Here is a 14,849-nt window from a genome sequence, read left to right as displayed (position 1 = left end):
CATACCAGGGGCACTATTTGCTCAGATCCTCCCCACCCCCCCTTTTTAACTCGGGGTCATTTTGATGTAATTTATTAACCAAGATCAAGAATTGTAGCCAAAACAAGAACAATATTTTTATATATGCAAAAGTGCTTTAAACACATTTGTATCTGTGTTAGCTTCACTTTCCTGAGGCATCCTGCCGCCCAAGTCCCCTGGTGCCCTAGTGGAGCTGGCCCCTGAGAAATCTCCCTGATGGACTTACCGCTGTCCAAATGCAGGGCCTTGCCGGAAAGTTTGAATGAAGGATGACAATGTTTGGTGGATAATAATTCCCATTTCTCCCAAATTACGATGTCATTAAACAAACCACTGCCTACTGCCATGTTTTTTAAGCCAACTGACTTTGGGTCTACAGGACCAACTGACAAGAAGTGTTCCAGCCCTTGTTGTCTAGACCCACAGATCTTTCCAGATCACCAAAGCTGAATTCCTCAATGGAGTTACCTTTGTAAGAGGCTGCAGAAAGCAAATCCTTGCTATCTCATTACGGAGCATGCTCCACAGGCACCCAGAATTTCAGGGCACTGGGTTTGGGGAGGGCTCTGAGGCCATCTGCACGCCCCTGTCACTCTACTAAACACATAACAAGAAAAGCAAAAGGGCTCTAGGGATCAGCCTTGTCATCTGTATCAGCACAGCTCACGATGCTCATTCTCCCTGTACCCTCTGGCAGGGAAGCCGGATGAGAGGAGGGCTTGGTGAACTGTCTGGGACTGGGGGTGGGGGGAGGTAAGAATTAAGAACAGTCACCAAGCTGCGGTGACATGAAACAGTCAGTCACTGAATTTAAATGCCTCCAAGTCCTAGACCTTAGTACCCCCACTCCTTCTTAAGATGAGGTGTGTGGCCTGTTCACTGGATGGCTAGAAATAGTAATAGTGGGATGTAGGGCCTGGGACCACAGAAAGTGCTCAGGACATCTGGGTAGGGAAGGTGCTGGGTGACTTCAAGTCACCATTCCACTGTTTTTTGTATGAGACAGTTTCATGTATCCCAGGCTGGCCTCAAACTTTCCACATAGCCAATGATGCTCTTGAACGTCTCAGCCTCCTGTCCCCCCCACCCCCCGCCAGACGCTAGGGCAGCTTAAGCCAGCATTCCACACCTGGATCACATCTCCAACCTACTATTGTTTTCCTGATAACTGCAGCAGTAACGAAAGCTGCTGTAAAGGAGGCCTCTAGCTTCTCGTAGAATCCAGACTGCATCCCTACAAGCCTGTGCTACTCCAGGTCTAAGGAAACCGTACAAGAGTTTCCAAACACCAAAGAGACCCAACTACACAAAACAATGACAGTCACACAGAAAGATGATCTCGAAGAAATCCAGTCTTTTCACTGACACTGTCCGTGGGCACGGACTCCATCATGCCCAAGCCCTCCTCCCTCTCCTGCACCCCCACCTGACAGACACTGTCACCAGGTGAGAGGGCTGCTGAAGATGTCGTCAGCAGCACTGGCGCTGGGCAGAAAGAAGGAAGTCTGGAAGCTTGCTGCTCCTTCCAGCTTTGCCCTCTGCTCCAGAGGGGTTGGGGGCTGCTAAGAAGCAAATGGTGGCACCAGGGCCTCTTTGTGCTTTTTAAAGTGGCTTTATATCCATCATTTCATTTGAGGAGCATACCTCTTAAATCAGAAAGAGAAGGCAAATACCAGAGATGAGGAAGACATGGTCTCAAACTTAGAAAGACAGAACTGATTCTTTTGATGCAAGTTCTGACTCACCTCTGGGTTCTCAACTGGCCTCTAAGGAAGGGCATACCAGTCTGGTACCTTGATTTGACTTTAGGTTCAGAAAAGAAATTATCTGGAACTAACCCCAGCCCAGATATGGAGGAATTCAAAAGGACACAATCCGAGTGTTCAAGGGCCATACCTAGGATACTGTAGTCTTCAGTGTGGTGGACAGAGGACTGCTGGGTAAAGTGTGAAGCTTCTAGTCACTCCAGACAGTCAAAGGCAGGGCCATCTGCTTTTCAGATACCATGGTGTGGTTTGAGTTGATGATACTCATAATCATTTTCAACTCCAGAGTCTGACTCACTCCTACCCACTCCACTTGAGAGTTAATGTTACCAAATCAGTCACAGTTCAGCAGTCAGTAATGGTGACTGCTTATGTTACCCAGGAAGGCTGTCTCACAGCATACAGGAGTTGAGGTGTGACAGCGTGGGACAGAGTGAAGGTGTGCTCTCATGATCCAGTCTCTGCAGCACCTCAGAAACATGTTTTCCTTTACCTGCTCCATGTGAGGGAAGAAGAAAGGAGCAGGGGAGAAACTGATTGATTGACTGATTGGCTTTCAGATGCATGTGTGTGTCTGTGTGAGTATATGTGCATCACGTGCAAGAAGGTGCCTGCAGAGGCCAGAAGACAGCAGGACCCCCCTGCAGCTGGAGTTACAGGCAGTTCTGAGCTGCCCAGCATAGGTGCCAGGACTCAAACCCTGGTCCTCTAGAAAAGTAGGGAGTGTTCTTGAATGCTGAGCATCTATCTCCCCAGCCCCCGGAAGGCATTTGCAAAGGATCTTCCCCAACCTTTCATCAAGCACACAAAGCCTGCAAGATAAATATGAATCATGCTGTAAATCATTACTGCTTTTCAAAGTAGTGGATCACCTGAACTTCTGATGAAAGATCTGGGGAAGGACCTGGTGGCCTTCGAAACAAAGGCATCATTTTGGTGACAGCATTCCACCACATTCCAAGGAATAACCCCCTTCCTATACGTTCCTTGGCACAAAGGTTATTGCTGATCAGGGAGATCAGCCTAGTAGAATTTTCCATCTTCCACTCAGCTGATCAAGTACAGTGTCACTCAGTGAAGCAACTCTGCCTGTTCCTTATCTGCTTGTGACTTTCAAGGGCTCAAGGTCACACACAGTGACAACCACACCATAGACTTCTCACTTACTCAATGGCACCGCTTACTTTCTCTACATATTAGGAACCTTAACGATATGTCTACACTTTCAATTTTTGAAATTAAAAAAAATTATTTATTATGGGGAGACACATGTATGGAGGTCAGAGGTCACTTGTGGGAGTCAGTTTTCTCTACCACTCACTTGGGGGTCCCAGGGATCAGACTCAGGTCATCGGGTTTGCATGGCAAGCCATCTTGCTAGCCCTCAGTCTTTATCAGATGGCTTGTAAGCATTCTATCAGGACTAGTTTAAGAGTTAGGTCATGAAGGGTCTCACGTTCATTTTCACAGTTTTACAGGATTACATGCATTAGTCACACACTGAATAGTTTAAAAATTACCAACATAAGAGCTTAACAAGATAAATGTTCAAATGAGTATAAATCTTGACAATTGATGTTAATCTGATGGACTACCTATAGGCTGGGCGGCATGGCTGTCCATGTCAAAATTTCACTAATTGCTCGCGTGCGCCAAGGCGCTGCATTCTGGGTTTTCTCTTTAAAGGAAAAAGATTATGCTCAAGCAAAGAGACTTTCCAATTTGAAAAGTGAGACTAACACTTCTGGACCTAACATCGTGGATGATTTCTCTTCTCCTTATCTGACGACTTCTAACTGTGAAGGAAAAGGGCTTCAAAAGAGACATTTCAGTGAGTGAAGGCTCTTTAAGTCCACATGGGTACTGGGAGAATATGCTGAGAAGCGCTTCTAAAGATGGTTAGGGAGAAGGCGCCCCCTCCTATTATTCAATAACCATGTTTGTGATGCATCTGCATAATCTAACCATGCATAAATTAGTATGTGTAATACAACACTTATTTGCATAATAATAGCAAGTTAATAGATGCTTAAAGAGCAGAGACCAACACCACCTTTAAATCAGACATGCCTCCAGGCACTTTGGCCTGTTCAGACCAAGATGCCAGAAAAACAGTACACATCAACCAGAAGAGACCCGTCAGCCGCTCATTCTTCATCCCTCTGGACGTTTCGCTTCCTGCCCCCCAACAGCAGGGAGTCATTTTCCAGCCACAAAATAGCTTTGTGTCTTAACTGCTTAGCATCCCTCTCTAGTAAAAACTGTGAAGAAATATAAAAATTTAGGATTTTCAATAACTGATAATGAACTATTTGTGAATAGGAAGGAGCAGAATCGAAAGGGTGTAACGTGGTCACAGTCACACGCACAAGAAACTGGGGGCTGTGCGTCTGCTAAAAACAATGACCCACAGTAGAGATTTTCATCTTTTGTTCTCATCTTTTAACTCAAATAATTTTAGTTGAATCCAAAATGCTCATAAAAGGTATGAAAAAAGGGTGGGCCCTTCCTCCAACCTCGACATGAGCACATGGAGCTGGGTGGAGGGGACACCTCAAATGTCAGACGAACAGAGCATGGTGGTCTCAGTCAACCTCACAAGGGAAAAAAGTCTAGAGTTTTGTTTTTGATTTTTTTTAAATAAAAAACCAACAGAGACTTCTAATGATTCCTTTAAGATACTACTTTTCATTTTTACAGGACAGATTTATTTGTATGTGGCTCAAATGTTCACAATCGCTTCCCGTACCTTCATACATAGGAATAGATGTCACAGTGGCAAATGGCAGTAATGAACAATCTTACCTGAGGATATGGAAACCTCCCAAGAGCAAGCTGGGAAAGGAAATAATATTTGTCTAGTTATAGATTTGCATGCAGGGCAGATCTCCTTAAGACAGACAAGGACTACATTTCAGAATTGCATCTATCAAATTAAAAAATAAAAACATCTACACCACGAATGCATGAACTAAATCATTGCTGTAATTACATTATAAGCTGTATTTAGAATGGACCTCTTTAATGAACAATATTTTATCTCTGATAAAAAAATCCTAATTTTAATAACTGAACATTCTCCCACATACTTTCTCTTAGGTGCATTTTCAACTCTGGGGCATTATTCACATGTATGTGTGCGGCAGTGTCCTCGAGACAGGGATGTACAAGTCTGCGGGCCTTCTTCCTGTAAGATGGGATCTAGTTGGTTCCAGAGCACAGCTCTGTGGGTTTAGGCTACAAGTCTGGAGGAAGGGTTGTAAGAAGTGTGTGGGCTGTCGTATGAAATTGAAACCTGGGCTGTTTTTCTCACTCACTTAGTGTTTCACACTTTCCTACCAGTTAGAGGACCTACTGGTATGGAACTGGCCATGGAAGGCTGTGAAGGAGGAGGCCTCGGTCTGAACCTGGGAGAATGATTCCCCCGCCCCAAGCCTATTTAGATTTGTATACTGCTCTTTTGTTTCTGGGCTAGCCACTTTCGTTAACCCACATGTAAAAACTAAGTGACTCAGACACGTATAGGCTTGACATAATGTAATAAGATCAGATTGAACAAACATACCACAACCTGTTTACATCTATCTATCTATCTATCTATCTATCTATCTATCTATCTATCTATCTATCTATCTATGTATCTATCTATGTCTCTCTCTCTCTCTCTCTCTCTCTCTCTCTCTCTCTCTCTCTCTCTCTCTCTCTCTCTCTCTCCACCAGGTCTTTGTATATAGTCCTGTTCTGTATACCAGGCTGACCTCAAACTCACAGATCCACCTGCCTCTACCTCCCAAGCGCTGGGATTCAAGGTGTGCACCACCACCCAGCTTACCATAACCTATTTAAAGGAAACAATGGTGGGAACATACAGCTTCCCAGTGTAGCCCACTCTCCGTTCTCCACATACATGTATAACTTTCTGCAAAGCAGAAGTGTAACATCAAGGAAGCAAGAAGGCATCTGAGCACACGACATACAGAGCAGATACGAACTCTAGAGTCCCTCGAGGGCTTCTCACACGGTTGGTCAAGAGAAATCGAGGGGCTGTCCCCCAAGTCCGCTTTTAATCCAGTGCTTCTCCCAGCACACTGCACTGTCTTCTGAGACCTGGACAGCTGCACACTTTTTTCAAAGACACCGATGCTGCTCAAACACTTCTGAAACTCCTCTTTTACAATGGTGTTTAAAATCATTTCACGAAACAAAAGCACACTTTCCTCACTTTATGAGAACTAATTGAAGCTTGGATTTAGAAAGATGGCCCCTAGCTTGGTGATCATGTGACTTCCATGTAGCCTGGTGCCTGAATGACCCATGTAGCTTCAAACCCTGAATACCTACAAAGATCACTTACTAAAGACAGCCTGGGGTGTTGAGGTTTTCTAAAGTCTAAAGGCAATTGAACAGCAATGTAACAGGGAGGAGCCATGCGACTGGATGGTGGAATCCTTTAAAAAGGCCAGCACTCATCTGGATATTTGTGTGTGCACATGTGTGTGCTGTATGTTGGAATATCTAATTAAGCACCACCTTCTACTCATATATCTGATATATATATATCAGAAAGTATATAAATTTTCAAGATATAAATTTATAGTATCGTTATTTCCTTTGATGGATTTTCTTAATCTTCACATACAAATGAGAAAACATACAAAATGAAGGCACAGGAAAGAGGATGGATGTTCACTTTTATCGGTCCAGGGTTTTGTGTGATTCGGGCTGCTGTCTAAATGCTGTTAAACCGCCCCACTCTTCTCTCGCCTAACACAGCTGGAGGTTTGTCTTAGCTCTGAAAAAAATACAGCGTGTGACTGTCAATGAGTGTGCACACTGACTCTGGAGACACTGGGATCTGCTGCGGTGGGTGTACCACTCTGTAATGACCCAACAGGCAGTGAGGAGTGACCAAAAGCTGTCACCTTTATCACACTGATCTGTGGAGTGTACCTTTCATCCGGGGTAAAGAACAACAGAAGGAGGACCTCTCATCTAAAATGGCCAAGAGCCTGAAAACTGGTATAATACATCTTCCAGAGATATGTCACTATCCATGTGGGTGCATGTTGACACATCACTGGGGACGATGGAAGATTTCTGCCCACATGGTTGACTGGCAGAAGCAACTTGTCTACCACACATACTATCAAGAGCTAGAGCTAAAAGACCACGGTGCCAACGTTCTTGAAGTTTAAAGAATCAAGAGATGAGACAGGTGTGGTAGTGTTTGTCTGTTATCTCAGCACTTTAGACAGCTATGGCAGTAGGATTCTGATCTCAACATCAGCCTGGGCCACATAGTGAGGTCTGCCCCCAAAACAAGCACAGACAAATCAAATAGGAAGGCTTAAGAAACAAGAGCAGGATAATGTGAGAACTGAATCTCTCTCATCTTACACAAGGTCTCTGACTTGCCAGTCACCATTGGCCTACAGCTGGGATCTAGCAGACAGAAGGGTGTGCATGCATGCACCTGACCCCTCTGTCATATCCAGAACAGGGAAGCAAAGATGGCTGGTGTCATTCATTGAAGACACTGCTATGCAGCAGATCAGAGAGGACTTGGTGTAGCGGGTTGGTGGCCCCTCTGCTCAGTCTGCTTGTTTTGTGTTTCCCTGACTTCTATCCATTGGGACCTCAGTCCTACCTGACATCTTACAGGTGTGAATTTTTTAGATTTACATGACACAGAAGGGTCCCTTGCCTTCAGTACAGGATGGCCACTTCCTCTTTTATGGAGTGTCATCCCTGGGCTGCTATGGCAGCAGGCTTAAGTCCCAGCTGTATACTAGTGAGCTCAGGCGGAGTGTGACTGGGCTTCATGGAAGGCAGTTGTTTGAAGACCCCTTCAGAGGACTCTGCCTTCCACGCATGTCCTCACCCTTCAGTCTAATGTAGCCCTAGAGCTGTTCACTCTCTATGACAAAGGCGGAAGGAGACACACGGTAGGCCCAGAACCCCTTTGCCGAGCTATCAGGTGGAAGCAGAACGCACACTCTGAGCAGACATGGCTGCACCAAGAACTTCTCCACGAAAGTCAGAACGCATACTGAACCCTACGGGGAGGGAGCACATACGTTGTAAACATTCAGATGGCTGGGCCTAGCTGGCCGGTGTCTCTTAGCCTACTGGCCTATTAATCAACTTGCATTTCCCCAGTTTTTATTGTCAAGGTATTATAAATTAGGAAACTTACAAAAGAGAGTATGTAATCTTCTCTGAAATGGCCTGCAGATATGTCACTGTACTAAATGTGTTTCAGATTTAATGAAGCTTTAATGTCCTTTTTAATTTTGCCTGTTTCTGTATCACCAGGGGTCGGGCAAGGCAATCAGCACTCAAGAGGGTGGTTTGGTTTAAAACTAGGAAAAACTCATTTGCTTATGAGTTGCACTGTATTTTCTTAATTAAATTTACTGAGTAAAATGGTTTAAGTTCAGCCAACCAATGACCTCTGTGTGTAGATTTAGATTTATAAATAGGTTAACAGTTAAAGTAAAGGGGGAGGAAAAGAAGGATTGCAACAAAGCAAACAGATTAGGGCTTAGCCAATAGGAATCGCCACTCGCTGTCATCTTTACAAGGGAAGCATTTAAATATAGGCAGCTTAAGTCCAGTGTTTGCTTTTTTTTTTAAACATGTACTGAGAAGTGAAGACATGCAAGCAATCCATCAGCAGACCTTCTCGTCCTTTTATTCCCAAGAGGAGAACAGCCGACTCTGCACAGGACCTGACACAGGTTTACTGTGTGGTGCTGTGGAGGAGGCAGGCAGAGACAGGGAAAGGATTCTTTTTAATGTTAAATAAACAAGTGCATTTTAATTCCAAACATTTGAGAGCCAACAAACTGCTCAACAGGGGTTACAGGATGCTTCTTGCCTAAAGGGCAGGAAAAGGAGGCTGTGGCCGGGGTCACAAGTTGGGAATGCACTAACGTAACAGGAACCACTAACATTTAACCGTGACCCTCAAAACGGTCCTCAGAGTGATCTACTGATCTCTGATTTGACCAACCATAACCTACCAATTGTTCTTGAGGCAGCAGCACTGAAGTACACTGGGTTTTAAAGCGTAAACAATAAATATATTTGGGCCTCTGTGTGTGTGTGTGTGTGTGTGTGTGTGTTAGAGGGAGACACACAGAGAGAGAGGGGAGGGAGGTGAACCCTTTTGTATTTTAACAGAAAGTTGTGGTAAAAACATTTACGAAGTAACAACACGACAGGAAACTAACAAGCACCAGGTAACTAGGAAGAGGGGAAATGCGCTGCAGCCAGGAGTGGCAGGCAGACCCTGCACAGGTCGCCTCCTCAGGCCATCCACAATGCAATAGGACAAGGTTTACGTTTACACTTGCACTAAAAAGCACTTGGTTTTGTTTTTTTAAAATTCTCAATTTAGACATATCTTATGTTTCTCAGCATAACTGCAAATTGAAAATAAGTGTTTCCAATATAGCTGAAGGGAGACTTTATAGTCCGAGATGTTTTAAAATTTGTTCTTAATTACCTTGTGTGCATTTTACACAATTAAACTTCCATCTACGGAGTTTGCATTTAGATTGTATGATGCAGTTAAGCCTCCATTTCATAGAAACACGACAGCCACTTGGTGCATTCAGACATAGGGAAACTTAAAAAAGAAAAACAAAAACCAAAATGGACTTAACTACTCAATGACATAAAATTCCCAGGTGAGGTTTCATCCCCAGACCAATTTGCTCAGGCCTGAAGAAAGAGCTTAAATCACCTCAAACTATGTTGGGGAAGGCCCACGATAAATATTAAACACTTTAAAATCTACCCTATGATTTGACTTTTCTTCCCATGTATCAATTTCACTGTCCGCTTACGGAATGGTTTCAAGACAATCCAAAGGATATAACAGCAATTTGCCAGTGTTAAAGAGCTTCGGAGGTTAAACTGACAACAAAGAACGCAGAAACACAAAGCATCGTGAAGTAGGGTTTCAATTAAATGGGGAGGATTTAGCAATGCAGGACCAAAAAAAAAAAAAAGAGTTACAAATTAATTTAATCTTCTGCCTATAGTTTGCAGCTGCACTCCAAAGTGTCTAGGGCTTAAGAACAAAGCCTTGCAAGGCCTTGGAGTGAGGGAAGCTTCAATTTTTAATGTATAACGCCATTAGCTGCTAACTTGTGGAATCTGCGACCCCTGTGGAGGGGCATAAGCGCGAGTAACAGAGACTGATGAAATGACATATCTGTTCGTGTCTAGAACCACGAGGAAGAGGGTTATTACCAACACCATCAGGCCCCACAGAAATCTGCCCTAATAACCTTTGGGACCCTCCGTAGCCTCAGTTCCCACTACATCAAATATATTGAAATCAAAACCTAATTCACTTTAATTAAAGACAATTAGTTTGTTTTACTATTATTGTTTAACTCATATGATGTGGTAATGCATTGGAAATTAAAGATGGGATAATAAATGTAATGAAGGTGGCACTACCTTCCCATCTATGCTTGGCGCGATTAGCTTCTCACTGGCATCTACCTCAGCAAAGCTCAAGAGCGGATCATGAGAAGCCGCACAGAGGTATCTCGTCTGCAGAGAATACGGGAGAGCTGAGGCTGTCTCTTTCCTTATTCAATTTATACTTATCTTGACATAATGCTTTCCTACAAACTCCAAGGATTTCTTTAACACAAACAGAATTATGGCCCAATGGAGGCACCAGAAGCTTAATTAATTTGCCCAAGGTCATACTGTAAGTTGGTGGCAAAGCTTGTTAAATTATTAGAACGCTGGGCTCTACAGATGTTTTGGCAATGGCAGGGAACCCTGTCTGCAAAGGCCCTGGAGACTTCCGGTGCACTGGGTGAACCTCAGCAAATAACTCATTATGCCTGCACGAAGCGAGCCAAGTGCCCCGAGAGCTGGAAAATAACGTTTTTTCCCTCTTTGTGCAGAAAGAGCCTAGCTGGGAGGTTCCCACCAGGCTCGCTCCTTAGCGCATGCCAGCGTTTCTAAAGGAAATCCCCATCTTCGCCAGACTCCGCGGACCCCGAGTAGATTTATTGTAACTTAAGGAGCCCAAACGCAGTAGCACAAAAGGATAAATCAAGCACTTCTCTATCACTCAGAAGGTCTTGCGTTCTACCCCAGATTACCAGTAATCACGGAGGAAAGACGGCATTACAAACAAATGATTCTAATACAGCGTTGCTGTTTTTCTAATTAGAAATGGGCTGATTACAGTGGATGCTTAAGTGGGGAGAGGGCAACAGTAATTCACAAACACAATATCCTAATGCTGGTCCTTTAATTGCTTTATTTGTTTCACTGTTAGAAATGATTGCTTGCTGTGGCCCGACCGCGAACACTCGGAAGCATGATACATTGAGGTCTCAACCTGGGCAAACTGTACCTAAACTTACACTTTATTGCAGCTTAGCTCACAATCTTCACCTAATATAGGGTTATATCCCAGTGCAGCAGGAGGATAAATCATCCTGGAATATTACTCCGGCAAAGTTTAGCTGTGACTGCAGCATATGTGCTTTCGAGCCACTGAAGCAAAGGCCCATAAAATACACTAATTACTGGAAGTTATGGTCACTGAGTGATTGATAGCGCTCTGCGAGGCAACTTCCTCATTTTCAACTCTTTTGACGGGCTCATCCGCCACATAGCAATTACTAATTCATGACCCACCCCTGAGGCATCAGTACCTTTACTCCTAATTCTCCTGCTATCAGAGCTGGACAATGTCTCTTCTTCATCCGGAAGGGCCAGCAAGGATGATAGGAAGTAGACTCCATGCTGAATGCTATTGTTTTGAATCTTTAAAGGTTGCTTGGGCTTCTTAACCCTGCTGACCTGAAACATAATCCTTCTCCTATACTGCTATTTTGCTTGCATCATATTTTTTCTGTATGTGAATATGTACGTATGAGTGTGTGCATGCGCAAGCCTATCTATCTGTCTACCTATACTACATTAAACCAAGACCTGGCTGAACAACTTTTGGGCTGAATACTGTATTTTAAGGTAATATATTAATTTCATCTAGGCTGCAGTAAATATAAAGGTGCTAATTGTTAAACTGAATAAAAAAAAGATGGGGAAAGAAAAGTCTCACTATTTAAAAGTACCCACTTTTGTGGCCTTGTAGACATCCTAATTGTTCTAGGCTGATTTCTATCAGTAGCTCTGCTCACAGAAATGCTAATTAAAACATCTGGGCATATAACAAAATCTCTAAAAGTCACTTAAAAACAACTGCAAAAAAGGTCCTCTTTGATGGCAGTCCGTGCATTAGAGTGAGATTTTGAATTAGAAAGATGTAAAGTTGAGTTAGGATGGATGAAAGCAACCATTTATGTTTCTAATAGAAAAATCATTATTATTCAAAAGACTGCACAGCCCTAACTGCAGGAGAAAGGGTGGTTCCTATCTGCACCTTAGCCTGTGCGACAGATGACAAATGGAACCTGCCTGCTCTTGAGGATATGGCTCCCACACATCCTCTTGCTCTTCCTCCTCTGCGGGACACCTGTTTCAGAAGAAGCCTCTGGCCATACCTGTGCAGATAAATCCATCCAATTCTCCGCCCATACTTTTTCCTCAGGAATTTTATAACAACCTACTTGGTAAAGGTCAGTAGTCATCATCTCCCCGTGTCTTTAATACCTGGTGGGTTTTAGCCCTGTGTACAGGCAAACTCTAAGTCACCAGTATTTTACGTTCTCCATGACACCAGAAATACTACTAGGGCCAAGGACTGGCATTAGGTGTTTATGCTAAACTGGGATGGAGACACTTGTCTGGTCAGCCTAGAAGGGCATGTTCAGGTTGCTTCTAGCTAACAAGCCAAAATAACCACACTACATGCTCTTCAGCATCAGGATCTGATCGTAATAGAGCCCTCTTACCTAACACATCACTACGTAGAATGATCAGCAACTATCAACTGCACATATTTAAACATTATAATTAATTCACATGGATTATTTCTTTTTTAAAGATGTATTTATTTTATGTATATATGTTCTTGTCTACACGTACATCTGCATAACAGAAAGAGGGCATTGGATCTCATGACAGTTATGAGATGGTTGTGAGCCACCATGTGGGTGCTGGGAATTGAATTCAGGACCTCCGGAAGAGCAGTCTTTTCTCTTAACCACTGAGCCATCTCCTGACCATGGGTTATTTCTTATTAAAGACTTAGGAATGGAAAGCCATCTTCCGTGTTTAATTCCAACCACCGGAAGCCTTATAAGGACTGAGACGTGACTTCCTTCCGGGTGATGTGTAACGTCGGCCTCTGACAACAGCAGCTTCAACCACGCCACGTCTCTTAAGAGGTCAGCCTCTGTGGGCTCCAACACTAAACTGCTCCCTGAGGTCGTGCAGTAGAGGAGATTAGGAAAATACCAGGGCTGGGGTTTAGCCTACTGAGCTCAAACGAACCTACACTTCTAGTTCTAGGTCAAGGTCAAGGGAGTCGAAATGGGAGGGTACCATGACACCCGCCTTTGGTGCGTGCTGCTGCTCAAGCAGGAAGTCATCTGCCCCACTCATCAAAACCTTCACTCAACACATTTCTTCCAGAAAGTCGCCAGCAGTGTACTGTTTCCAGAGATAGATGTCACACAATCCACTAACCAGGGCGCTTTTACAGAGTGACCTTGGTGCTTCCTTAGCAGTAACCTAAGCTGTTTCAGCCACACATAGCAGAATTCATTTTCTGTCATTCCTGAGGTTGGAGCTCAACAGACCTGCAGCTTCCACCAGCTTACATGATATGATGTACCAGGAAGTCTAAGCTCGCCATGATGTGGCAAAGGAGGAGTGCCCATGTAAGCAACGCCAGAATAGCTATGCCCCAGCCGCCCTGCCCTCCACCAGGGTGCCGCACACGCTGGTGAAGCAGGGTGGATCTACTATTTATCTTAAGCACTACCGGAATGCAAGCTCCCGGAACCCTTCCTGCTGAAAGAAAGGCATGGCTAAACCCTGCTAGAACTCCCGACTCATGGGATCCTGAGCAATAAATGCTATTTTAAGGACTAATTTGGAGTAGCTTTATTAAGCAGCAATGGAGGGACGCAAGGCTCTCCCAGGCTTTGGCGGCAGCCCTCCCTCTCATCAGGGCAGCTGTCCAGTCAGGAGCTCCCAGGGGCAGAGTCTGGACTCTCAGCGCCAACACAGGGTAGCACACTGAACTCTTACCCACCACTGCCTATTACCTCAGACATATCGGAGATCAGGTTAACCCATGAATGAAGTGAACCAGAGTACTGTTGCTTGCTTGCTTATTTATTTATTTATTTATTTATTTATTTATTTATTTATTTTGGATTTTCGGGACAGGGTTTCTCCATAGCTTTTTTTGGTTCCTGTCCTGGAACTAGCTCTTGTAGTCCAGGCTGGCCTTGAACTCACAGAGATCCGCCCGCCTCTGCCTCCCGAGTGCTGGGATTAAAGGCATGAGCCACCACTGCCCGGCCTGTTGCTTTTTAACTAAGAAAAAACTATAGAACTCAATGACTCGTGCCCCCTAGACCGAGGAAGCCACTCCAGAGGTGGCATGTGCCCACCCCACCACACACCACGTATATCGTGCCCCTCTGTGGGACTGAGGCTGTCAGGTATGACACCTGGTGGTGCTCTTGTCTCTCTAGAGCTGTTGGCATCCTCTGCCTCCCGAGTGCTGGGACTAAAGGTGTGCGCCACTACACTCAGGTGTGGCATACTTCTTACAGTGACTTTATGGGGTTGTTAATTTTAAATATTCATAAAATCGTCCAGACAAATCTTGCTTCCAAGAACCTGTCTACTTGTTACCTTGTAAGTGTAACATGGAAAGGGGCTGTATTGCCAGCACCCAGTAAAGTGTCTGATAGTTCTCTCTCTCTCTCTCTCTCTCTCTCTCTCTCTCTCTCTCTCTCTCTCTCTCTCTCTCTTTCCTCTCCCTCTCTTTCTCTCTCCTCTCTGTCTTTTTCCTTTTAACTTTTCTTTTTGTAGCTCTGGCTGTCCTGACACTTACTATGTAAACCACGCTGGCCTTGAACTCATAGAGATCTGTCT

The 14,849-nt window shown here is 44.3% G+C and overlaps 1 protein-coding gene across 4 annotated transcripts in view; it reads right to left on the bottom strand.

Moving 5' to 3' along the window:
* The window catches only part of Map2k5 (mitogen-activated protein kinase kinase 5), a 224,972-nt gene that overhangs the window by 70,370 nt on the left and 139,753 nt on the right, over positions 1 to 14,849 (bottom strand). For 3 of the 4 annotated variants that reach the window (XM_075965562.1, XM_075965563.1, XM_075965565.1), the window contains one exon: positions 4,593 to 4,622. The exons of the other annotated variant lie outside the window; for it this stretch is intronic. In XM_075965562.1, coding sequence (XP_075821677.1) covers positions 4,593 to 4,622 — 30 coding nt within the window. The remainder of the gene's footprint in view (positions 1 to 4,592; positions 4,623 to 14,849) is intronic. 4 annotated transcript variants of the gene reach the window in all.

This window comes from Microtus pennsylvanicus, chromosome 3, assembly GCF_037038515.1.
Source record: "Microtus pennsylvanicus isolate mMicPen1 chromosome 3, mMicPen1.hap1, whole genome shotgun sequence".
NCBI lineage: Eukaryota > Metazoa > Chordata > Mammalia > Rodentia > Cricetidae > Microtus > Microtus pennsylvanicus.
This window is presented reverse-complemented; position numbering and strand designations above follow the sequence as displayed.